This window comes from Cetorhinus maximus, chromosome 3, assembly GCF_964194155.1.
Source record: "Cetorhinus maximus chromosome 3, sCetMax3.hap1.1, whole genome shotgun sequence".
Lineage (NCBI taxonomy): Eukaryota > Metazoa > Chordata > Chondrichthyes > Lamniformes > Cetorhinidae > Cetorhinus > Cetorhinus maximus.
Window position 1 is genome coordinate 113,985,881 of NC_135881.1, and position 26,753 is coordinate 114,012,633.

The window sequence follows — 26,753 nt, forward strand, 5'->3', positions numbered from 1 at the left end:
ATCCCACTATGGTCTCACCCTGGTCCACATTTTTAATCTCCTCCAGTCCTATAACCCTCCAAGGTCTCTGTGCTCCCCCAATTCTGGTCCCTTGTGCATCAATGAATTTAATTGCTCTGTGCCTTCAACTCCCAAAGCCCTAACCTCTGGAATTCTCTCCTTAAACCTCTCTGCCTCTCTAGTTCTCCACCTCTTTCACAAAGCTTCTTAAAACCTACCTCTATAGCCAAGCTTTTGTTTACCTATCCTAATATCTTTTTATCTGACTGAGTGTCGAATTTTTTTTGACAATGCTGCTATGAAAAAGTGGTGGATGTTTTACTATGTTAAAAGTGCTATATAAATGCAAGGTCTTGTAGAAAAATAATAGCTTCAGCTCCATTTTAAGGTACTCTTTTCCAATTCCTACCAAAAATAGGAGGAGTGAGTTTACAAGAAAACACCAGTAAAGACATGATGGGTTAAGTGGTCCATCCTGAGCTGTAACACTTTATGGCCAGGATTTTTCGGCCCCGCCGTAGCGGGACCTGTCGTGGGAGATTCGGGGGTCCAGCCAAAAGTCCATTGACTTATGGCAGGACCGGGTGATCCCGGCGGTGGGTGGGGCCAGAAAATCACACCCAATGATTCTATCATACCATGTAATTGCTGTCATACCTGCAGCAGAACTATTCTTCACACAATCATTGTTATGGCCGATGCAGTTGGTAAAGTGGAGTTATTTAAAAATCCCAGAGGGAAACTTTAAACAACTGTCATAACCAATAATTTTAAATGTTGTATTTGAGATGCGACTCTAAACTCAGGAATCAAACCATTAGTTCTCGAGGTTTTACATTAACTAAACAAAACATTTTATTAATTTACACTGGTTAAAATATATGTACACATGGCTACAAATGACTACTATCATAACTTTTAACAAATTCCCAAACTAATCTCCATTAAAGCAACAACAACCCATAGACTTAACCAAACAACAGGCAAAGCATTTTCACCTTACGAGTTCAAAATGAGGTTTTTTCCACTGTGGAGCCAGTTTGACCAGTTAGAGACTTGTAGCTGCCTTTTGATCTTACATTGCCTCTGCTCTGCACACCTGAAAACTACTGAAGTTATACCTACAACCACTGATTGAATTCAAATTCTCATTGTCTCACCAGCCTCTTTGAACTATACTTTTTAACAATGAAACCCCTTTCGTAGTACCAATTTTATTAGTAATATAAACATATTGCTTGGTATATGTTAGAAAGGCATCAAGTTTTCACCCCACTTCTTGAATACTCTATTCAAAAAATGTGAATGTACGCTATCTCTCTGTTTACATCTCAAACTAGTGCATCAAAGCACCCAGACTAGCTGGCTTTAATCCAATTAATACATACCCACAAACTAAACCTCCGTTTTAAATGAAAAATATTTTCCAAAATATTATATACGTTAATAGCTTCATGACAATCATACATAAAGAATCTCAATTTAAAAGTTGAAATACCCTATGTAAAGACAAAAGTGTGCCATAATGTTTAATAATATATAAGCACTGCCTATCAGCAAACTATTGTTTCAAAATTGTCCTACCATGTGACATTCGATGCAGCCAGTAGTAAGCAAAGTCAACTCCTAAAAATGCGAGCCACCATGTCCAGGATGAATCCCATGGGAGTACAAACAGTCTAAAATTCTCCCAGATGTAAATGTAGCCAGTCAGCTCAATGCCACGGCCCAGTAGTCTACACAAAAGAAATAAATATAAATTGTGTTACTCTCGTGTTGAGCAGTGTTACTCTGTTCCAAAAGAGTTGGAAACAGTAAATACATTTTCAGTCTCTCTTCACCTCTCTTCTATTTTTCCTTAGTTCTGTTGAAGAGTCATACGGACTCGAAACGTTAACTGTGTTCCTCTCCGCAGATGCTGTCAAACCTGCTGGAGTTTTTCCAGGTATTTTTATTTTTGTTTTGGATTTCCAGCATCCACAGTTTTTTGCTTTTATCTTAATACATTTTCAGTCACTGCCTGTACACCCACGGCGTTACTTTCCACAAATCAGAAATATAGATAAAAAACAGCAAGCTAAAAAGATAATGTGATTCATGGGAAAAGGATTGTCAATGCTGACACATCTTACTGAAAATGCAACACTTGTCAAGCATTCATCGGGCTCAGCCTCTTAATAAAATGGAGAATAAACACAAATTAAACAAAAATCTCCTTTTTTAAAACAAGTTCAGAATGGCATCTGTTGCATCCAATCATAACTCTGTGCAATTTCTTGTTACATTTCTGATAGCTATATGAAATTCCAGCACAGAAAATGAAAATTCACGATTTTAGGCGCTGTAATTCATTTTTCTGATAGGGAACTTCATTCATGGCTTATACCAGCTTAATCTCCTAATGGAATAGGGAGGGAATACCAAAAATAAGACTGTTCATTTCATCCTCCAAGTGGTCAACTATTTTATGTCCAGTCAAGTAGTGTTATTACAAAGGGTTATGTGGAATTCTCTATCATAGGTGCTCGAAATCTGAACTGAAAACAGAAAATGCAGGAAATATTCAACATATCTGGCTGCATCTCAGAGAAAAGAAGCAAAGTTAATTCTGCCCTTGTCTTAACGCGCACAAAGATCCAACACTCCTGTGCTCCTTGATCTACAATGGCTCTCAGTCAAGCCAAATCTTGATTTTGAAATTCTCACCCTTGCTTTCAAATCCATCCATAGCCGCTTCCTCTCCCTATCTCTGCAATCTCATCCAGCCCCACAAACTGCCAAGATCTGAGCTCCTCTAATTCTAGCCTCTTGAGCATCCCCAATTTTAATCGCTCTGCCACCAGTGATCACGCCTTCAGTTGCCTAGGCCCTAAACTCTGGAATAAGCTCCCTATATCCCTCCACCTCTCAACCTCACTTTCCTCCTTCAAGACGTTCCTTGAAGCTCAGCTCTTTGACCTAGCTTTTGGTCACCTGACCTAACCGCTATTTGTCGCATGGTGTCATATTTTGTTTTATAATGCTCCTGTGAAGTACCTTGGGGCATTTTATGGTTAATGGTGTTATATAAGTTGTTGTTGTTTCAGGTTTGTGACTTTTCATGTTCTGATGAAAGGTCACAGTCTTGAAATGTTAACTGTTTCTCTCTCCAAAGATGCTGCCAGACCTGCTGAATATTTCCAGCATTTCTGTTTTTATTACCTGAGTTTTTGAGTTATGCAGAAGAGAAAGAAACAAGTGTTTCCAAAATAGATATATGGACACCATTGGGCTGGATTTTCCTGGCCCTGTGCAGACGGGGTTGGAGGTGAGAGAGCCAGGGGAAAATAGTGGTGAGCCGCATCAAACCCGTTTCCTGGCACATTCCTGCCTCCAGGAGACTTTCATAAGGACGGGCTTGGAACTAGGTTGACTGTTCACTCCATGGAGATAGGCAGCCAACTGGTCCAATGAATGCCCCACTTAGTGACCATTTTTAGCTGGCACCAATATTTTACTGACACCAGAATGGGCCCCCCGCAATCTGCAGAGGCAACCAGCTCCATGGAAGTGGTCTCCTAGTGGCATGCCAGGGGACCACCAGACCCAGAGACCATGCCCCCAATGATGGCACCACAAGAATGAAAGGCCACAGGCCTGTCAGTGAATAGGCCTGCAGGGGAATTTTCTCTCTGTCCTGATGTCCTTTCCATCTTTGGGATTCTTCAGTGCAGCCCTTCTGTGTTGGCCAGCAAGAGCATCTCGATGTTGAGCTGCCCTCATGATCTCCAATCTGCCTCAGCAGTGCCAACCTTTCCCAGTACGGCTGCCAAGGCTTAAAGATGCCTGCCCTCTGATTGTGCTTGCAGCATTGAGACCCTGTCCACCATCATTAACAGAATGACAAAAGTGAAGGAGGGCCCTTCCTGGAAGGCTGCACCGCCAGTACTGCTCCAGCAAATGTGGGCTGAGGATCCCAATTATGTCCTGACGCAAGGTCCCACACCTGCAGGAAAATCCAGCCCAATGGCCCAGATTTTTGCCAAGTCAGGGCGAGGTGGAACACCTTGAAAAATGGCACATGAGACCTAATTCCTGGATTCCCACCCCCATTCCCAATAACTTTTGCCAGCGTGGGATTAAGGGTGCAGGTAGCTAGACCACACGCAGCACACCCGCCCTTGCCAGCTCTTTTGGTGGGTGGGAAATTCAAATCCCCTGCAATTTTGATGGGGTTGGGCCCTTTCCATTAGTAGACATAGTTCGAAGCACCTCAGAGGAATTGTGAACCATGGAGAACCAGAGCCTCGAGTGAGGAACCAAAAATAACAGCCACTCGCTATTGAAATTCTTTGACTGACAGGCTATTTCTTTGAAACAGAAAATAAAACATCTGTCTTTCAGTTTCATTAGGCACCACTGTCTGGAACTGTAATGGTTTAATTTGACAGCTGAACCTATCATGAATGTTAGTTTTAAGAGGTTATTAAAGGATTATCTGTCTTTGATATGTTTTCTGAATAGATGTCTGTTCTTACAACTGAATTTCTACTTGAAGGGATTTAACTTTTTTCAATGGCTCCAGTTTTTTTTTTCAGTATGAAGCATGTTTAACTGACAGCTCTATTAGATTGTGAGAAGTTCAATTTTTTATCACACCCATTTCAAAGACTTCTCAATGCCACTACATGGTTCCTGAGGTCTCTCTGTAGTGGATGTTGGGTGGGTGGCTATGGGGGACACATGGGGGCATGGCGGGGACAAGGGGTTGCATATAGGACACGGAATGTTGAGCATGTTGAAGGTCTGACAGTCATGATTATAATTGGGCTGATGTCCCAATAAACAGAGGCAAGCCTTATGGCCTGCCTGCCTTGTCATCTGCTCATCTCCGCTGCTGCCTTGGGCCTGCCTCTGTAGGTGGTGGGCATGATTCCATCCCACCCCCACCTCCTGGGAACAAAAAATATGACTGGCTGGGCCTCCTTAATGTAGATGCGTTTTTGGGGTCGGGAACTTCCCATCATGACATATAAGCACCAATGACACTGGAAAAAGATGATGGAGTCTTGGACTTCGATGCATGAACAGGACCTTCAAACCTGAAGCTACTTTGAGGGGAGGAATTCACTGAAGCTCCTGTAATTGGAGTAGGAATGCAGTGGAAAGGTCCTAGATCTCACAACTTCATCCTTCGTCATTCATGGTGTATGTGGCTGGAACAATAACCAGACAAGAATCAATACATTCAGCAATAAAAGAGGTGTGTGCCTGTGCCTGTGTATGCGTGCATGGGTATGGTGATAAGGTTGGGTGGCGGGGTTGGGCGCAGAGGTACAATTGGTGCAAAGTTCAGTCCTAAATTCCATACACAGACTGGGATTTTCAACAGCATTATTTCTCAATTTAAACATTCAAATGTTCTGTCCTCTTCTTTCTCAATGTTACTGATGTTATTATATTCAGTGATCCTCTAAACCAGGGGTTCCTAAGCGGTGGGTCATGACCCTTAAGGAGTCAGAGGGGTCACATTTGGGGTTGCAAGTTCCTCCTCCTCTGAGGCAGCAATGCAACGCTAGACAGGAGACTGCCTAGTCTGGAGGCTCTGGTTGGACAGTTCTGGATTCACCAGGCTGATGCCACCAAATAGCAAGAAGCAATGGTGAGTTCAAAGCACCCTTTAACATTAGAAACTACTTTTAGCAGCAATTTCAAGTGGGCCCAGGATGTTTGTGTGCTGACTTAATGCAGGCAGCAGTCGGCAAGTGTAACTCACCGACTGAGTGCAGGAAAAACAGGAAGTCATGCGCCTGAGCCAGGAAGATGAATGACGGCTTCAAACTTTGTTGTATTGCTGCTCCTGTCTGTATGTTTTATAGGCTTCTTACTCCCAGGATGGCAACTCTGCTTCATGGCACCTAGGCCTAAATAGGGAATTGGAGAGGGGCTGATGTGCATGTGCGTGTGTGTGTGTGGGGTGAGAGGGGGTGGTGGGGAGGGAGTGGGATTGGGAAGAGGGCTGCTGAGCGAGTGAGTGAGTGGGGGGAGAGGGTTGGGAGGAGCGCTGAGTGAGTGAGTGATTGAGGAGAGGGGGGTTGGGAAATGGGGCCGCTGAGTGAGTGAATGAGGAAGGTTTGGGAAGAGGGACTGGTATATGTGTGGGAGGGAGGGCATTGGGAAGAGAGGCATCTGTATGTGTGTATGTGTGTCTGGTGGGGGGAGGGGAGTTGCTTATAATGTGTGTGGGGTGTTCGGGGGAAAGGGGCTTCATTGAGACCTCTGGCACCAGGAAATATGGAGAGCTTGGCTGAAACCTACATCAATAATAACATTTTTACAAAGCACTTTAAAAACTCAGATTTTCATATTTATATGATATGCTGATATGCAATATGTGAACTTTAATAATTACATACTGTATGTTATGCTGCTTTATGTTGTTTTGTTTTTGCTGGCATCTGGGGACAGAGATGAGTGGCAGGTCAGATGATTGGTCAGAATATAAAGGCTGGCAGAGAATGACTAAAAGGTTAATCAGGAGAAAGAAATTAGACTATGAGAGGAAGCTAGCTAAAAATGTGAAAATGGATCGCAAGAGTTTCTACAGGTATTTAAAAAAGAAAAGATTAAGTAAAGTAAGTGTTGGTCCTCCAGAGAGTGACAGTGTGGAGTTAATGGTAGATAAGAAGGAAATGGTGGAAGAAATGAACAAATATTTTGCTTCTGTCTTCACTATCGAGGATACAAAAAACATTCCAGTAATAGCTGTAAATCAGAGGTGGAGGGGAGAGAGGAACTTGGTAAAATTACAATCACTAGGGAAGCAGTACTGAGCAAACTAATGGATCTGTGGGCTAACAATTCCCCAGGTCCAGATGGGCTCCATCCTAGGGTCTTAAAAGAGGTGGCTAATGAGGTGGTAGATGCGTTGGTGTTAATTTTTCAAAATTCCCTAGATTCTGGAAAGGTTCCATCAGACTGGAAAATAGCAAATATAACCCCTCTATTCAAGAAGGGAGGGAGGCAGAAATCAGGAAATTATAGGCCAGTTAACTTGACATCTGTCGTGGGGAAGGTGTTAGAATTGATCATTAAGGAGCTGGGCACCTAGAAATACTCAAGGTAATCAGGAAGAGCCAGCATGGTTTTGTGAAAGGAAAATCATGTTTAACCAATTTATTGGAGTTCTTTGAAGGAGTAACATGTGCTGTGGATAAAGGGGAGCCTGTAAACATACTGTACTTGGACTGCAAGACGGTATTTGATAAGGTGCCACATCAAAGATTATTGCGGAAAATAAAAGCTCATGGTGTGGGGGAAACATGGATAGAAGATTGGCTGGCTGACAGAAAACAGAGAGTATGCATAAAAAGGTTCTTTTTGTGATTGGCAGGATGTGACAAGTGTAGACCCGCAGGGTACTGTTCTGGGGCCTCAACATTTTACAATTTATGTCAATGACTTCGATGGGAGGAGTGAAGGCATGGTAGCTAAACTTGTAGATGACACAAAGATAGGTAGGAAAGTATGTTGTGAAGAGGACATAAGAGGACTGCAGACGGATATAGATAGGTTGAGTAAGTGGATAAAAATCTGGCAGATAGAGTATAATGTAGGAAAATGTGAAGTTGTTCACTTTGGCAGGAAGAATAAAAAAGCAGGGTATTACTTAAACGGGGAATGGCTGCAGAATTCCGAGGTGCAGAGGGATCTCGGTGTTCCAGTGCATGAGTCACAAAAAGTTAGCATGCAGGAACAGCAGTAATTAAGAAGGCTAATGGAATGCTATCTTTTATTACAAGAGGAATTGAACATAAAAGTAAGGATGTTATGCTTCAGTTATACAGGGCATTAGTGAGACCACATATTATGTGTAGTTTTGGTCTCCTTATTTAAGGAAGGATGTAAATGCATTGGAGGTGGTTCAAAGGAGGTTTACTAGATTGATACTTGATACCTGTATGAGCAGATTGTCTTATGAGGAAAGGTTAGACAGACTGGGCTTGTTTCCACTGGAGTTTAGAAGAGTGAGGGGTAACTTGATTGAAGTGTATAAGATCCTGAATGGTATTGACAGGTGGACATGGAAAAGATGTCTCCTCTGGTGGGTGAGTCCAAAACTAGGGGGCACTGTTTTAAAATTAGGGCTCGCCCTTATAGGACAGAGATGAGGAGAATTTTTTTCTCTCAGAGGGTTGCACGACTTTGGAACTCTCTGCCTCCGAAGGTGGTGGAGGTGGGGTCATTGAATATTTTTTAAGGCAGAGGAAGATAGATTCTTGTTAGGCAAGGGAATCAAAGGTTATCAGAGGTAAATGGGAATGTGGAATTCAAAACACAAACAGATCAGCCATGATCTTATTGAATGGCGATGCAGGCTTGAGGGGCCGAATGGCCTACTTCTGCTCCTATTTCGTACGTTCATATGTATGTCATGTTAATTCTCAAGTCTTAAAATGGGATTGTACTGGAAAATAGTTTGGGAAGCACTGCTCTAAATGTTTTAAACTCTTGCCTCCTGAGCTCCAATTGCACCTGTCATTCCTTCTCCCAATATGAGCATTCTGTTGAAATTCTACTCTAACTTGTCTTCTCTGGGATCTCAAAACTGTGCAGCTATTGGCTTCCCCAAGTCTTTCCTTTTTCCCGAGATCCTCAGGCTTTTAAAATCAAAGCTTGGCTCCCTAATTCCTGATTTGTCCCATCTTTTCTTTTGCCTTTCTCATTCTTGGTGGTTTCCTGAACATCTTGGCCCTTCATTTTATTTCTCAATTAAACACAATTGTACCTGCAAAGCATAACTGCCACACCGGAACACTGATATTGGGGGTTATCGATTGTTCAGATGGCTATCAGGATTCCTCAAAAAGGAAGTGAAAATTTATTGGTATTTGTTTCTTTTAAAGCAACCACAAATTTTTTCAAAGCTCTTTCATCGATGATGGTTTGCAGGCCTTCAATTTTAAGTAGTCCTTGAAGAAGCACCTTTATGAAACTGATGCACAGAATCACATGGTCTTGCTTGTACTTTGATTTTTAGGATGCTCTTTCTCTTTAAACAAAAATGCTAGAAACATAGGAGTATTGGTGTGTTACAGATCACTCAGGAAGTCCGAGTTGCTGTGGCAACATGCACTTTTACATGCATGTTCTAATCTGAAGCGATGGGTAGTGACGGTAGTGGTTCCAAGTTTCTTTCCATCACACAGCTGATCAGAAATCTTTCCTGATCTTACTGTCTGCCATTGTCATCTATTGGGATATTCACAGATTGATAATCAGTCAGTTTGGCCGCATTATGAACACACCTTCTTTAACCATCAGGCCTTGGGGTGGAACTCGAACCTAGAGCTTCTGAGTAAGAGATAGGGATGCTACCCACTGCACCACAAAACCTCGTAAATACACAGGCGTACATGGTTGAAATGATTCTGCAGTTCTTGCATTGGATCCCTAATGATCTCACGCATATGTACCTTGGTACTGTGCACACGAACCTTGCCCTCTTTAACTTTTATTAACATTAGCCTAGACCCTATTAAAGACTAGTTTCTTGACTTTTTCTATCACTTGCAACAGCTGGCTTACATAACAAGTTAAACTCTAAGCTGAAGAAATACAAAGAACAAAGGACAAAGAGAAGAACAGCACAGGAACAGGCCCTTCGGCCCTCCAAGCCTGCGCCGATCATATTGCCCGTCAACTAAAACATTTTGCATTTCCGGGGTCCGTGTCCCTCTATTCCCATTCTATTCATGTATTTGTCAAGCTGCCTCTTAAACACCACTATCGTACCTGCTTCCACCACCCCCTCTGGCAGCGAATTCCAGACACTCACTACCCTCTGCGTAAAAAACTTGCCCCGCACATCTCCTCTATAGTTTTCTCCTCTCACCTTAAATCTATGTCCCCTAGTAATTGACTCTTCCACCCTGGGAAAAAGCTTCTGACTATCTACTCTGTCCATGCCACTCATAATTTTGTAAACTTCTATCAAGTCGCCCCTCAATCTCCGTCGCTCTAGTGAGAACAATCTGAGTTTCTCCAACCTCTCCTCATAGCTAATAACCTCCAGACCAGGCAGCATCCTGGTAAACCTCCTCTGCACCCTCTCCAATGCCTCCAAATCCTTCTGGTAATGTGGCGACCAGAATTGCATGCAATATTCCAAGTGTGGCCTAACCAAGGTTCTATACAGCTGCAGCATGACTTCCCAGCTTTTATACTCAATACCCCTGCCAATGAAGGCAAGCATGCCATATGCCTTCCTGACTACCTTATCCACCTGCGTTGCCACTTTCAGTGACCTGTGGACCTGTACACCCAGATCCCTCTGCCCGTCAATGTACTTAAGGGTTCTGCCATTTACTGTATAATTCCTGCCTGTATTAGACCTTCCAAAATGCATTACCTCGCATTTGTCCGGATTAAACTCCATCTGCCATTTCTCTGCCCAAGTCTCCAACCGATCTATATCCCGTTGTATCCTTTGACAATCCTCTTCACTATCTGCAACTCCTCCAACCTTAGTGTCGTCTGCAAACTTACTAATTAGCCCAGTTACATTTTCCTCCAAATCATTTATGTATATTACAAACAGCAAAGATCCCAGCACTGATCCCTGCGGAACTCCACTAGTCACAGCTCTCCATTCAGAAAAGCACCCTTCCACTGCTACCCTCTGTCTTCTATGACCAAATACAGTATTTCATAGGCCAGAAATATCCCCCCGCTGGGGGGGTTGTGCAGGGGCAGGCGGGTGTGAACCCAATCGGTGCCCCCGATCAGGGCCATGCCTCCATTTTACGTGTGCGGGCGGGGGGATTCTCTGAGTGGTTCCCTTCGGAAGCACGCGAAAGAACGCAGAAATCTTCCTGAGGCACGGGGATGCCTCAGGGAGATCAATTTGATATTTAAAAACTGAAATAAAGTAATTTGAAACGTTTAAAACATATCTCCTCATGTGACAGTGTCACATGAGCTGGGACATGTCAAAGAATTATTTTAAAAATTTTTATTGAATTTTAAAACATTTCATGAAACCTCATCCTGCCTGTGGTTGAGGTTTCATGAAAAATGCGAAGGCCGCCTGGGCTCTTCACCTGCCCGCCAACCTTAAGGTTGGACGGGCAACTCATTAAATTGCTTAAGTTAGTTTTTAACAGGCCTTAACAGGCCTTTGACAGTTTGGCGGGTGTGCAGCCGACTCAGCTGCGTGCCCACCGAACTGGAAATCTAAATGATGCGCTTATGACATCGGGACGCCCTGCCCCCGCTCGCCAACCAGAGAATTCAGCCCTACGTTCCCCTTGTCCTTTCCCTGGATTTTATTAAATTTTAATTAAACATATTAAAATGTTAACAATGATGGCTTGAATTAGGCCTCTTCATTCTTTGCAAGGTCAAAAGCTACATTCATCGTTCTGTAGCTGGACTTGCTGGGTAACACAGACACACAACCACATGCTATTTAAGTAGGTTAGATAAAATGGCACTATAGAAGAAAATCTGTTTAATTTAAACTAAAGAATAAAGCAGCTGATAGCGGTGGTGATCGCCACAGAATGTACAGTAGTAAAATTGTCCAGAGGAATTAATTTATATTTGTAAAGTGAAAAATTATCCAAGGATAAACAGCCATAACAAAAAAAGATAAGGGGCGGAATCGTCCCAGATTTGCACTAAGTGCGGTAGCGGGCAGGCTCTCATTCGCCCGCCACGCCATTACCTTGCTGCTTCATCATACTAGGTGCCCTGTATAAAGTGCAGTCGCACGCACACCTCTCAGTGCTTCCAGCCCAGGACTGCTACAAAGAAGACATGGCTCTGAAAGGCAAAAAGACTGCAGCCCCCCTGGTTCAATGACGCGGCCCTCCAGCACCTTTTGAATGCAGTTGAGGCTCGCCGTGATGTCCTCTATCCCTGCTCTGGCAGTATGGCAATAACATCACCAGTCCAGCTTGGGAGATGGTCAGCGCCAACATTCTGCCAAAAAGGACAGCCACCCAGTGCCAATAAAGAATGAATGATCTCATCCATTCCACCAGGGTAAGTCATTCTTCGCATCACTCTCAACTCACACACTCACAAACCCATCACACATCCACAGGGCCCTCATTCACTACCAATTCAAGAGGTATCACCATTCAATCTCTCACACTCACCGTCATTATCCTCATCCCATCCATGGGAACACTCACCACCCACGCATGCCAGGCATACTTATCATTTGGCCAGGCAAGCATCCTGCTTACACTCTCTCCATATTTAGTCATGCAGGACAAGCTAGCACACAACAACAGGGAGAGGTCGCAGACTGGTGGAGGAATGCCTGAAATCAAGGTCCTCATGGGCTTTGAAACAGAGCCGTCCAGCTGGTCAGTGACGATCTGGACCGCTCCTGTGCTGACGGTGAGGTTGGTGCTGCTCTACCAAGTGAGGATCCAGCAGCGCAACATCCACCAGACAACCATGCTGTGAGTGATGTGTCCTGTTTCACAGGCCACTGCCATACACTAATTATCTCTCCTTGCTTTCACAGGCACATCTGCTCAACAGCCAATGGACCCCATGACCCAAAGCCTCCAATCAAGCCCCAAAGAAACCTCTGAAGAGGAATCTGAACGCACCTTCATTGAAGTCCTGTCACTGCGCTCACCCACACCCTCCACCAGCGCAGAGACACACCTCGGTGGGACCTAGCTTTGGGGTAGCCTCAGGATCATAGTCTGGTAAGCACATCGCACTTTTTGGCGGGCGGCAGGGACTCCCCAGGTCCCTGGCACTCGGAGGGCTGCTGGAGGCCAGAAATTTGCTGAGTCTGAGTCAGATGATGAGCCTCTGGACTCGGTCATGTCACAGTTGCTGGAGCTGCAAAGGCAAGCTTGAGAACATCAGGAAGGGATGTCCACTGCACCACTCAGATTGCAAGGCACGATGGAGGAGTCCGTCCGCCTTCAGTCTGAAGTGATAGTGCCAGCATTGCAACCCACCGAGGTCAACACTGGTAGGATGGCAACTGCCATGGAGACCTTGTCCACTGCTACGCAGGCTTATCTCCATCGCTGATGCCATAGTTGGCCTCTAACAGTGTGTATGCGAGAGGGTTTTGGGGAAGCCCAATCTCATTCCAGCCACCCCTTCTCCTCAAGGAGTCAGCCAGGGGCCCTTGGGCGCACATAGGGAGGAGGATCAGCAGGCGCACCCACCCGGAGCCATCCATCCAGGTGAGTGTCCGGTCCATCCGAATCCCTTCTTCCTGTGACCTCAGCAGCTCCAGGTCCACAGGCAAAGGAGGGTGCCACTGTCACACAGCAGGACCCTGAAAGCAGGTCAGAGCCCTCCAGGTCTCAGCCGTCCAGAGGTAGCCCATCAAGTTCATCACAGACAGGGCCTAGCAGTCAGCAGGCTGCCTCCACCTCCACTGTGGATGTCCAGGAGCACCAAGACATAGCGGCAGGGTTAGAAAAGTTAATAAGATGTGGTTGCACAACCTGGGCATGGGTGTTAATCACTTGTACCTACTGTTCACTATTGTCAATAAACTCCCAAGAATGTCTCCTTGCCCACGGCTCCTTGTTCTGATGAGCAGTGTTCGTATCACTCAGATGTGAAACCTTTCTGCACAAGATAAAGGAAGGTATCCGAGTCCAGGGCCTCTTCCCCTTGCTCTGTGCAGCCTTTGAACTAAAGTGATGGTCTAGCCTCACACTCCCTGGAAACATTACTGATGCCTGCACCTCAACGGTGCTTGTCATTACTGCCAGAATGTTGTGGGCAGGCGTCACAGATTTCTGTCACTCTCTCTGTGTGCCCTCAGCACCTTTAAGCTGGGGCTGGCCCCCATCTCCTCAGCATTAATGACCAGTAACAGTGTGCTCCTGAAGGGGTCAGGTGCTGAAGGCTGACAAAGAATCAGGTGCCTTTGAAGTTTCATGGCTGCGTCGCTATATGACCCAATCACAGAGCACAAGCGAGCTGCCCTCAGCCAGACAGGAGTCAGGCATTCTCAGGGGCTATGTGAAGATTAATGGAGTGTCCTCACTGCATCATCTTACTGCAATCGAGTGACTATTAGGCCTCCACTGCGTCTCCATGACAGGAGCATTCTCACAGAGGGTATGTGCGCTGCCATAAGCCAGACTGGAGTCAAATGTTCACAGATGCAATGTGAGGATTTATAGTGTCTCCTCACTGCATGCCGTCATAATCCTCCACAAATCTAGCAGTTATGAGGGCCTCCCGAGTGTGCCTGCCTTGTCTGGCCAGTGCGAGGGCCTCAGCCCCGTCATCATCGCCTTCAAGGACCCCCTCACCCTCATACCCATTGGCGTCCTCCTCATCGGGGGAGACCTCCAGCTCCTCCATCCCCTCCTCAGCCAGCTCCTCTCCCTGTTGCAGTGCCAGGTTGTAAAGGGTGCAGCAGATGACAACGATGCATGACACCCTCTGTGGACAATAATGCAGGGCTCCACCAGACTGGTCCAGGCACCAGAACCTCACTTTCAACATCCCGATGGTTTGCTCCACCAAGTTGTGAGCTGCAGTATGAGCCTCGTTGTACCTTCACTCTGCTGCAGTCTGAGGCCACTGCATGGGTGTCATCAGCCACGTCCCCTGCAGGTAGGCCTTGTTCCCAAGGAGCTATCCCTACACCCTGGATCCTGGAAGACTTCAGGGATCTGTGACCCATAATGTAGGAGTTGTGCACACTCCCTGAAAACCGTGCGCAGACCTGCAGGATGCGTTTGTGACGGTCGCACAGCTGCTGCACATTCAGTGAATGTAATCCCTTGCAGTTAACATAGTTGACTGCTTGTTGCGACGGAGATCTGAGTATCATGTGAGTGCAGCCGTTGGCACCCTGCACCTGTGGGAAACCCGAGATCTGGGCAAATCCAATTGCTCTTGCATCCTGGCTTTCCTAGTCCCAGGCCAAATGCAAAAAGTTGTGTGCCCTCGTGAAGATGGCATCCGTGACCTCATGGATACATTTGTGGGTGGAGGCATTTGATATCCCAGAGAGGTCACCTATGGAGCCCTGAAAGGATCCGCTAGTGTAGAAATTGAGGGTCACTGTCATTTTCACAACCAGTGACAGTGGATGCCCTCCATGTGCCTGTGGCACCAAATCCTGCAGCAGGTGGCAGATGTGACCGACTAGTTCCCTAGAAATGCACAGGCTTCAGCGACATTGGTTCTCAGTCATCTTCAGGAATGAAAGGCAGCGTCTATAGGTCCCGGGTCTAGCTAGGAGCCAACCAGTGGCGGCTCACTGTGGCTCTTCGGTGGCGTGTACAGGAGCCCCAGCCACCCCTTCTTCCAGAAGGTGCTGTTCTTCCCTCTGTGCAGCCTGGCGCCTCCGTCACTTTCTTCTCCATCATCTTCACTCTCTGTAAGCCATGAGGCATACAGCTAGTTCAACAGGCTCCATGATCCTGATGTACTCCGCCTGCAGCATAACAGAGAGAGACACGTGGGTTAGCGTGGGTGTACTAGGAACCTGTCTTGATTAAGTCTGAAGGCCCTTTAATGCATCCCGGAGAGCGCTGGCCACCACTTGGATAGCCAGAGTTTAGTGCACTGCATGTCTGCCCGAGCTCCCACCTTCTTCCGCCGCACTCCACCTGACCAATTGGTGGCAGTTTTGTCCATTGGACTGCATGCTGTGCTCTCAGCTCAGGTGCAGGCATTCTCCTAACACACACTGCAAGGCTGCACTGTTAGCTTGAACCATGGGGGAGACAGGTCCATCCAGGATGATGGCATTGCAAGGGGCTGTGGGCACCTCCACCTCCACCCCCACCAATGACTGATCCATGGCCAGCTTTAGCAAGGACATGCAACGTGCAACTTTGTACAACGTGCCCAGTTGACCAACTGGTCTGTAGTCCACTAAAATGCTCATTACTTTGCAGTCTGTGCCCGAGGGGTGAAAAGCTCTGGAGCGTTTGGTGGCACTTTCATGCCTCTGCGTTGCTTGAGTGGACAGATAAGCTAGAGGCCCAACTCCAATCATATCAGTGTGAACTGTCTCAGCTGCAGAGGAATGGTCACTTTATACAAGGTGACCAAGGTGTCCCTATTGGGTGGCCACTTCCTTCCCCCAACCACCCCCCACCCGGCTCATGTTTGTGCGCTACCTTCAACTTTCAGGGCAGCCTTTGCACTGCACCTGCCCCCCCCCACCCCCCCTCAAAGTCACCTGAACCCTCATCCGCAGGGCAGCCTTTTCCCCCATCCAAAGTCACCTCAACCACAGGGCAGCCTTTGCCGCCCCCAACCCCTAACGCACCTCAACCTTGAAGTCCAACAGGCGACCCTGGCGGGCGATGCACAACGTTACTGTGAGTTCCTCTCAAAGTGCAGCCTGCCAAGTGCACACCTTTTCTATGCTGTTGCGAAAGATGTCGGCATGGGTGCACGATTCCTGAGGGCTGGTCTTATAGTGATATGCTGATGTATTACAATGAGTTTCCTGATGACCGATGGCGGGAAATGCGGCCCCCCCATCAACGGGCTGAGCGGACGATCGCAAACTGGTTTCACAATTTCATGAAACCAATTGTTGGCCTTCACACCATATTGTCCACTCATACCACCGAGCACACCCAACGCCAGTGGGCATGCAAAATTCCGCCCAAGAAGTCCTAAAAACACAAGAAATATCAATGTTAAGAGACAGTGGGCATTTGTCATCACATACAACAGCAAATCAAAGATGTCAATTACAATATTTTCAAAAGAAGATAACCAGAATACAAAAGCGCACACGATTCTGCAGGAAAAACAAAAAATATTGTGAAAAGATTTCTTGTCAGAACACCGCTGTCTGAACTGGATGTAATCACCATATGGCTTTACCAGCTGGGCAGCAATGATCATAAGCATTTAGACCATCTGGCCTGGTTGAACTGCAGGAAATTCATGAACTAACTGTTGGAATTTGCCCATTGTGTTCTGGGGCAACAGAAATTAATAACCACATCACCAAGGAGATGCAAAAAGAAAATCTGCAACCAGATTAAAGCAATTCAGAGTAAGGTATCAATTTCAATTCATAAGTTTCCAACTTGAGCAACAAAACTACCCCACTGGCATATAGTAAAAGATGCTGATAAAAGGATAACCCTTTTTACATGTTTTTAACCCATCCAACTCAGAAAATACAATGATTGCCAAGAGCTTGCTTCAGTATGAATGATCATGGATTCAATGACACACATATTTGTCATTAGATCATATAACAGCTTGCAGTGTTGCTATTATAACAATTCTGGGCCAAACAGCATTGTTCAGCACCTTTCAGATAAATATACAAACATATCACATGGTATTAAATAATCCAAATGCTGCCCCTCAGCACCAACTCTCTCAACTCCTCCACTGCTTCCAATTGTCAAGTTGCTTGTCCAATACTGAATTAAAAGAAACTTCCTCTAATTAAATATTACAAAAACCAAAGCCATTGTCTTCAATTCCATAAACACAAGCTCTGTTCCTTACAAACCCACTCCATCCATTTCCCTGGGCACTGACTGACTCCACTTGCAACTTTGGTATCCTGTTTGGCTCCAAACTGAGATTCCGATCACATATCCTCACCATCGCTAAAACCTCTGATTTTAATCTCGCCAACATCGCCTGTTCCCACCCTGCAAAGTTTAAGAACAAGGAGCACCTAACCATTCACAGGGAAAAGTTCCAAGTTCCCCAGTCACAGGGTCTACTTTCCAATACATGGGACTTCACCACGGTACAGCCTTCCATCAGCCATGCTGCAGCTCCTGGGGTCGGGGTGTGTAGGAGCATCAACAGGCAAAGGCACATAGAAGACAGGCACTAAGGGAATGCACAAGGCTGGTTGGTTGATGTTTGTAGAAATACAGCATTGTTTGATATATAAAGTTGGGTTGGAATGTTTCTTTAGTGATTTCAGAATGTTTTATCTCAGCAGTGTAGCCAAGGGAACACTGTGGTGGTCAATAACAAAGAAGGTAAGATTTGGGGCTATTGGTGAGTGGGAAATTGGGGTCGCATTTATCAGTATCACAATCAGATAAATTGATCAGAAAGAGGTTATGCTGCTTACCTCCTCCCGTCCTCCTTCTGCTCCTCTTCCTCCCTCCAGGCTCTGATGACTTTGGCAGCCAAATGCAAGGTGTAACCACATGGTCCACTTGGAAGGAGGTCTTATTGCAGGAGGCTGCAAATGTCAACAGCAACCTGCCATGAAAAGATGCCTCTTCCCCATTAGTCCTCCGAGTGTCGGGGAGCTCAGCCGAACCTGCCTCCTCCTGCTGCGGACACGTGTCCCTGCGGTGACCACCAGATTGTGAACCTGAGCCTGCTCTATATCTAGGTCCCACCGAGGTGTGTGTCTCTGCGCTGGTGTGGGTAAGCGCTGCGACGGGTCTTCCAGCCTGCTTATTTCCAGCTCAATGGACGAGGTGTCCTCTTGGCTAGAGGTGAGGATGTGGATGGAGCTGAGGGACTGGGACATGAAGCACTAGTGCTCAGTCATGTCCAGGAAGCTGATCCTCTGCTTGTACACCCTGTATTGAAGTAATGCTTCCTGTGAGCTGGAGCTCTGTGTTCATCCCCTCTGTCCTACGGAGCAGCAGGTGGCTGAGAGGAAAGCTGCTGCTGTTCCTGATTCCTTGTTTTATTTTTTTTAAATCATCCACTATATAACGTAGTTTTAAAAATATCTTTTGCGCAAAAACTCCCATTGCACTTAATTCACCCCCATTCCTCCCAATATTCCTGAACTTACCCATACCAGCCTCGTCAAAGGAAAGAGATCCACCAAAGAGGATTTTTACAGAATTGAATCATTGCAAAGCCACCAGTGGTCAGACCCTGGAACATCACACAGACTCACTTCATCTTTTTAAATAGGAAATTTGCAGTCACAGGGTTTTGCAACTGAAAAAAATGGGCCAAAGGGTTGCTTGATCAAGATGGGAAACCGTATTAAAGCACCACATACAATTATCACAGCCAATTATAAATGTCATGAGAATTATATTAGAAATGCTGACCGCTGACTGTCTTGCATCCTGCATATCGATCATATTTCAGACACCATGGGCAGAATCGTCCCAGATTTGCACAAAGTGCGATAGCGGGTGTGAAAAAAGAGGTTTTACCTACCGGCTGCAGAGGCGGGTTTTTACGTCATATCGTACCCTTCCCAGCGTGTCCTGCATCATTAACAATGCACTCACGGGAATCACGCTGGATTGGTGGTGGGCAGGCTCGGATTTTCCCGCTACGCTGTGACCTCAGCGCTTCCTCACTCCAGGCACCATATTTTAAGTGCACCAGAGTGCAGCCAACTCCATGTCTCGACCAGGACTGCTCCAGGCCTTGAAAGCCAGGAAGATGGCAGCCACAAAATTTAGTAACACCTCTCTGGGGTGCCTGCTGGACCCAGTGGAAGGATGTCGTGATGCCCTCTACCACCGCTCTGGCCACAGGAGGTCTACCAGAGTCACCAATCCAGCCTGGGAGGCAGTGGCAGCTGCGGTGATCACCACCAGAGCACAGAGCAGGCCAGCCATTCAGTGCAGGAACAGGATGAATGCTGCCATCCGTTCCGCCAGGTTAAGTCAACCACTCTCAACTCACACACTCACAAACCCATCACACATCCACAGGGATCTCACACACGCAAGGGACAACACCACTAACTCTCACACACACCCTCACAACTCCTTAAGGCTCATTTCCTCTGGAGCTCACGTCCTCCTCCTGTCCATGGCTCCGCTCAACAAACAAACATTCCATGCGGTGTCATGTGTCCTGCTCACACTCTCTCCATCTGTTTTCATGCAGGAAAAGCTGACTCACAACAGCAGGGAGATGTCCCAGACCGGGAATGGAGTGGCCCACAATTGACCCCTCACTCACTTTGAGGAGCGTGCCATCATGCTGACTGGTGAGGAGCAGTAAATGGCGCATGATTAGCAAGGGGAGACTTTGGCCCGAGTGAGACAGAGACCGAGTGAATATATTTGGATCAAAGTGGGAATTCAACTGGTAAATCTTTTTCAATTCAATTTTGGAATAAGAGTCAGATTCTGACCAAGAGCTAACAACCCAGAATTAGCAGCCTTTAAGTTAAGTTGCCTAATTAAACAAGCAACTGTTTTAGTGGCAGTTAACTGTCAATCATCTAAAAGACCTTTGCCTGAATAGGGCCTAAATTAGGTGTTGATAACTGTAGCAGGGAGCTAGAGCAGAGAGTGACTCATCACAGATCTATATAAGAAAGGGACTTTTTAAGTGCACAGTCAATAAGAGGGGCACAATGTCCCTCCAGGGAGTTCCTCTGAAGGAGTCAGACCAGGACTCTTGGGCACCCAAAGGAGGAGCAGCAGCAGCAGGGCACCGCTGGGTCATCCACTCAGGAATCTCAGAGGCTGTCCGTGTCACCTTTGCCTGTGACCCACTCAACCTCATCCTCTGTCCCACGCATGCGGAGCCTTCATCCATCACGTTCACCTCACTGCCCGGGCATTTTCAATGCTGCCTGCTGGGGCTCCCTTTCAGTTGTCCATCTGAGCTGAGCTGCATCTCTGCCCACCAACTGATCACACTCCCACGCAGCATCTGTGCTCGTCCAACACGAGGCTCCGCTCACTTTTAACAACCACAGACGTGGTCAAGTATATCGTCAACTGCCCCATCCTTTTCCCTCCCCCAGTCACCCATGTCCTTTCCCCCATCACTGTCCACCCTCCTGGCATCACCTTCCACCTCCCCACCGTCAGCTACTAACCTGAACACTTGTCATTCCAGGTTTTTGGCTAAACGTTTTTGTTCCTACCTTCCTGAGAATCCCACCCCCATCCACAATGACCTCCCAGTCCCCCTCCTTCCCACTTCCAAGGTCCATGTCTGCCTCCATATCCCCACCAACCACTCTCGCTGTCCCTTCTACCGTTACCAACTCACCCTCCCACCCTCTGCATTCCCTCTCACCATTCCCTCCTACCACGCCAACCCTCAGTTCGCTCACCACGAGGCAGTTATTGACTCCACAGACCCTTCCCTTGCATGTTCACCTGTACATCACCTCCCCACCCCCAACTCCCTCCTCCACCCTTACTCCCTCCTCCACCTGGACACCATCCGCCGTCCAAAATCCTTCCCTTAAACCTTGCTCCCCACTTACACCTACCTCCCCACTTGCAGCATTCTTCCCGTTACACCCTCCTACCCCGTACTGCCTCCTCTCCCCGGACACCTTTGACACCCCCCCTCCCAACCTCACCCTCCCAACACTTTCGCTCCCCCCGTCCCAATCTCACCCCTCCCCCCACCCCACCAGTACACCTTCCTTTCCCACTCACAGCTGGACCTTCCTCTCCCCACCTTGCCGATCATCTGTAGCAAGCAGCCCATGGCCAAGACCGTGATGTTCCAAAGCAGACCCAAAGCATCAACAGAGACTTCCCACCTTGCATGAGCTCCTTCGCAGTGGAGCCATGTGCATGAGGATTCAGCCAGCATGCAATGCATGTGTTCCTCCAGGGTTTGGTAGCTGTAGGGCTCCAGCATCTTCTTCTCCTTGGATATCCGCTATGTGAGCAAAGCCCTAAAGGTGAGTCCTGACTTCTGCCCGTCACGCTTGTCTAGATGTGTTTTCCCACCAGCATAACAGTAAATCAGGCGTGGGGGGCTATTCCAATCAGGCCTTACTCCAAATCCCACGAGTAGGATGCAAATAGTGTTCACACGGAATTCCATCGGAATTCACATTCCGCCATGGTGGAAATCATTGAATGATCCCGCTGTGCTTTCATGCCAGCGTGAAACCGATTTCTGCCCCTCACACCAAATTCTCCACCACCCCACCCCACCAACCACCCCCCCCACCCGCCATAATGGCCGCCGCCAACCGGACCAGTTGTTTCCACCCCATATTTGCAAAAAACACCTCAAGAAAACACAATGCAACAACAAAATAGCTCACAAAACAAGAAAGGCAGCCAGTTATCTCCTGGTGATCTTTCTAACATTGAGATAATTGGATCTCTGCAATCTAAAGAAACTTTCAGCAGCAAACCTGTCTTCAGGATGTGCCTATCTGGACACTTTTAAAAGCACCAGTCAGCTTAGAAGCTAACCATCAATCTGATGCTCCAGGTCCAACAGGAGATCAGTAAGTCCAGTAGGTGTAAATCTAACTCTGTCATTATTAAGCATATAACAGAGAAACAGGAGACCACCCTGGGAAACTGGCCTCGATGAGCACAAACTCATTTATGTAAAAAATCTAAACCTAACAAGCCAATAAAGTTCATTGGCAAATTCCTCACTATATCTTTGGTAAAAGCCATCAGATACTATCCCACTGAAATAAGGGTGTCATGAAGTTAGTGGAGGCTCCAACTGGAGAATCCTCTGTAGTAATTGAAGCAGACAATAAACCAATATATATAGTAGCTGTTTATACTCATTTAAGTTGTAAAGATTTAAGGCAGTAAAAAAAATTGTTACAGACAGCATGGTTAGATTGCAAAATTCCTTGCCACAAACATTTGTTAAAGCAAGTTCTTCACAAACCTTGTCTACTTGCTTAAAAAGATACAAATGCCAGCTTGACTTAATTAGAAGCACTCCCATCTAATAGAGTTGGAATCATTGCAAACCAGAAGAAGACCATTGAGTCCATGCCAGCACTCTACAGAGCAATCCAGTCAGTCCCATTGCCCAGCTCTATTCTCATAGTCCTGCAAGTTTATTTCCAAGTGCCCATTGTGATGATCCCAGCTGATGTTACTACTGGGCAAGCCAGATCTCAGGTTTGAACCCAGCTTGATAGATCCTACCACTTATTTTTTGTTTAGATATGTGGAGAGTGGCTACTGAACAAAGTCACAGGAGTCAGCTGATTAACTTTTAACAAAAGAATAAAACATTTATTAAACAAGAAAATATGAACTACATTACAAACTCCTTCACCATAACTATACCTTCACAGATATATACAGATTTGTAAGGATAACACAAGTTACAAAAGCTATATTATACTCTAATGTTCATAGTAAGTACACAGTCCATGTAAACCAATAGGCGACCTGTGGTCAGACACACCACACCCTGAAACCAAGTGACAGATGCCACTCCAAACAGATGCTATGGATCCCTCATCAACTCCCCCCAGACACTTGCCACATCATGAGCCAACCAGTCTCACTGAACTCTGTCTTTCACATGAGGGTTTCCAATCTCCACTCTCCAAGAACTCACTTTGGAATTTTCTCCTAAATAGACGCTTTCTCTCAGATGCCTTCTGCAAGGGTCCACCTCCAGAGTTTCAAACTCTCCTTCCGATGGATCACCACGTGCATTCAAGCTTTCCTCTACACACTCTCTGTCACTGTCTCAGCCGTGCCAACAGAACACCGCTGCTTCACATGCCCATAGTAAAGAGTTACAGACCTTCAGCTGTCTCCTTGGACCTTCTGGCTTCTTGCAAGCTGTTTTTGCTTTAAGTCTGCTTCCAGCAGTTTTCTTCTTTTAAGCTTGCAGCCTTCCTCTCAGCTCCTTACTTTCACTTCCACTGAACAGGACCTTTTCCAAACTCCCATTCTTCCTTTGACTAAAAGGCCTTCTTGGGGTCCCTCCTTTCTGTCTCATTCCTTGGCTTTGGGACCTTTTGGTTCTTTTGGGAAATCTGCTCTCTCTGCAGTTCACTATCCCAGTATTCAGCCTTTCTGGAATCCTGGCTTCAGCTTGAGTTTGGGACTTGCTATCTGTCCCTCTGCTATGCTGCTTCTGCTGGCAAAACATTTCAACCTTGGAGCACACAATGACCAGCCGCACTCAAACTGAACTGAAACTACCTTTCTGTCTCTGTGGGGCCTCCTGTTGCTTGGCAATTTTTTTTCTACCTTATTTGGTTTACCTTCCCTTCAAGAGTCCTAAAATCTCATTATAGCGCAGGCATCTTTTAAAGTAAAACTAAAACTCAACTTCCCCTTTTTTTTATGCACCTAACACCATCCAATTTCATTCAAAGTCTCTACTTGCATCACCCTTTTGGGTAGCGAGTTCCAGGTCATGAGCACTTGCGGCGTTAAAAAAGTCCTTCCTCACATCCTCCCTCCATCTCTTTCTCAAAACCTTAAAGCTACACCCTCTAGTAATTGTACCATCAGCTAATGGGAACAGCAATTTTTTGTCTCTCTGACCTAAACCTACCATAATCTTGTACACCTCTATCAAATCTCCCCTCAATTTCCTTTGGCCCACAAAGAACAACCCCAGCTTCTCTCAGCTAACCTTGTAGTTAAAATCCCTCATCCCTAGATGATTCTGGTAAATCACATCTGCACCTTATCACGTCCTTCCTCTCATGTGGCGGCCACAACTGGGTGAAACACATTAGTTGTGGCATAATTACACAGGTGCAACATAACTTCCCTGTTTTTGCACTCAACACCTCTATCTATGAAGCCCAAGATCCCATATGCGTTGCTAACTATTCTCTCAGTATGTCCTGCCCACTTCAAAGATCTAAGCACATCAACTGCCAGGCCAGACTTCCAAGTTTGGCATCAGCAGCAAATTTAGAAATGTTCTCTGTATTCCAATATCCAAGTTATTTATATATCAAAAAAATCTCCATCAGAAGGCTGAGGATTTAAGCTGCACATATAATACTGACTGATACATCAATGTAACGCTGAAGGATTGCACTGTTGAAGGTGTCCACTTTTAAATGATACCTGTCTGTGCAGAAGGGTAAAAAAGACCTTAAGGCACTATAAAAGAGCCGGAAGTTCTCTCAATATTCATCCATCAACCAATACCACTAAACAAAACAATGACCTGATCTTTATTTATATCCTGTTTATAGGACTTAATTGTGTGCAAATTAGTTGCTGTGCTTGCTTACGTAACAGTTACTAATGTTCAAAAAAGAATCTAGCTGTAAAACACTTTGGAACATCCGGAGTATGAGACAAAACACAATATAAATGCAACAGTATAGGGAGACAACGTGTGAATGTAATTAGACTTGGGGCAGCTCATGCGCAGTAAAATATAGGCACAGATTTCATAGGCCAATACCTTGTCTCACCCGCAGCTCGAAACAGCAAGTGGCTGACCATCCACCGGCAGTTCCCACTGCTGCTGATGACGTCCAGGCTGGTCATTCTAAATGGTGGCTCTAACTGTGTCATCAATGTAGGTGGGCAATTCAACAGGGTCAGCAGCAAACTGGACACCATGGGGAGAATTTTCCGGTTGGCGAGCAGGGACAGGGCCCGCTTGCCAATGCGTAAAATGACGCACGGTGACGTTGGGTGGGCGTCCCGACGTCACCGCGTGTCATTTAGATTTTCAGTCCGCCGAACTGTCAAAGGCCTATTACAGCCTGTTTAAAACTTAATAAATAAATTAAATGAGCTGCCCGTCCAACCTTAAGGTTGGCGGGCAGGCGAAGAGCCCAGTTGGCCTTCGCATTTTTCATGGAACCTCATCCACGGGCGGGATGAGGTTTCATGAAGTGTTTATAGATTAAATAAATTTTTTATTTAATGTTGATTGGAATGTCCCAGCTCATGTGACACTGTCACTTGAGGGGACATGTCTTCAAATATTTTCAATTCTTTATTTAAATGTTTGAACCTGAAACAAATCTTCCTGAGGCGCAGAGGTACCTCAGGGAGATTTCTGCGCTCTTTCACACGCATGTGTGAAACAGCACAGGCCTGGGCTCATGGAATCCACCCCCATCTGTACAGGAAGCGCTCAGCGCTTCCAGGCAAGCAGCACGCTGGGCAGGCCTTAATTGGCAACACGCACCCGATTGGGGGCACCGATCAGGTTCACGCTCGCTCCCGCCTACCCCCACACAGACCACCACCCCACCGCCCCCCCCCCCAACCCCCCACCATCCCCCCCGACGTCTATTGTCCTGGGGCAGAATTTTTCAGATGGCAAGGTTCCACACCACCACTGAAAAAGTCGCCAAGGAATGTACTCCCCCCCTGCCCACCCCGCCACCTTTACAGCCATCCTGCAGCTGTTTAACATTCTGTGGAGCATTAATTGTCAGGAGGTGGACCTCCCACCTCCATTTGGGGAGGAAGCTTCACCTCAGAGAGGAGCGGTAGCTAATCTTTGGACTACAACAAATCCTGCAGGACAAAGTGTTGGGAGCCTAGAATGCAGTTAAGTCCAGGGGCCTCTTGGCAGGGCCAGGGGTGTAGGCCCCGGAGGCTGAGGAGGAACAGAGTGTTGGGGGTGGAGGGGAGTCAGGGATTGGGGTGGGTTGCAAAGGCCAGAGGTGGAGAGGCAACTAATGGGGGGACCAGAATTTGGAGGAAGCACCCCCTCCACGCGTGAGGGGGTTAATTTCTCTCCCCACAACCTCCATCTCTGACCTCCTCCCGCCAGTCTAAAAATTGTAGCCAGGCAGGATGCGGCTGCTAAGTGGCCATTAACTGGCCAATTAAGGGCCAAAATTGGTGCGAGGGTGGGGAGGCCACTCTAGGCCTCGTCCACCCCATGTGAAGTCACTGCCAGGTCAGGGCAGGCAAATAGGCAGCGGGAAGGACACCTTCAGAATTTTAGGGGCCTCCGCATCCAAACTCGCAAGGGGAAACCCTAAAATTCTGCCCCTGAAGTGAACGGTAAAAGACACAAAGCTGCACAGCACCCTCAACAACCTTTGCTTGCAGTGGCATCAAGCTGTGCATGGACCCTTGGCATGCAAACGCCAAGTGTCACTACATGCAGTCCCTGGTGTT

The 26,753-nt window shown here is 46.6% G+C and overlaps 1 protein-coding gene across 1 annotated transcript in view; it reads right to left on the reverse strand.

Annotated features, from left to right (window-relative positions):
- agmo (alkylglycerol monooxygenase) overlaps positions 1 to 26,753 on the reverse strand; it is a 497,656-nt gene that overhangs the window by 377,293 nt on the left and 93,610 nt on the right. The window contains exon 3 of the mRNA XM_078538835.1: positions 1,585 to 1,736. Coding sequence (XP_078394961.1) covers positions 1,585 to 1,736 — 152 coding nt within the window. The remainder of the gene's footprint in view (positions 1 to 1,584; positions 1,737 to 26,753) is intronic.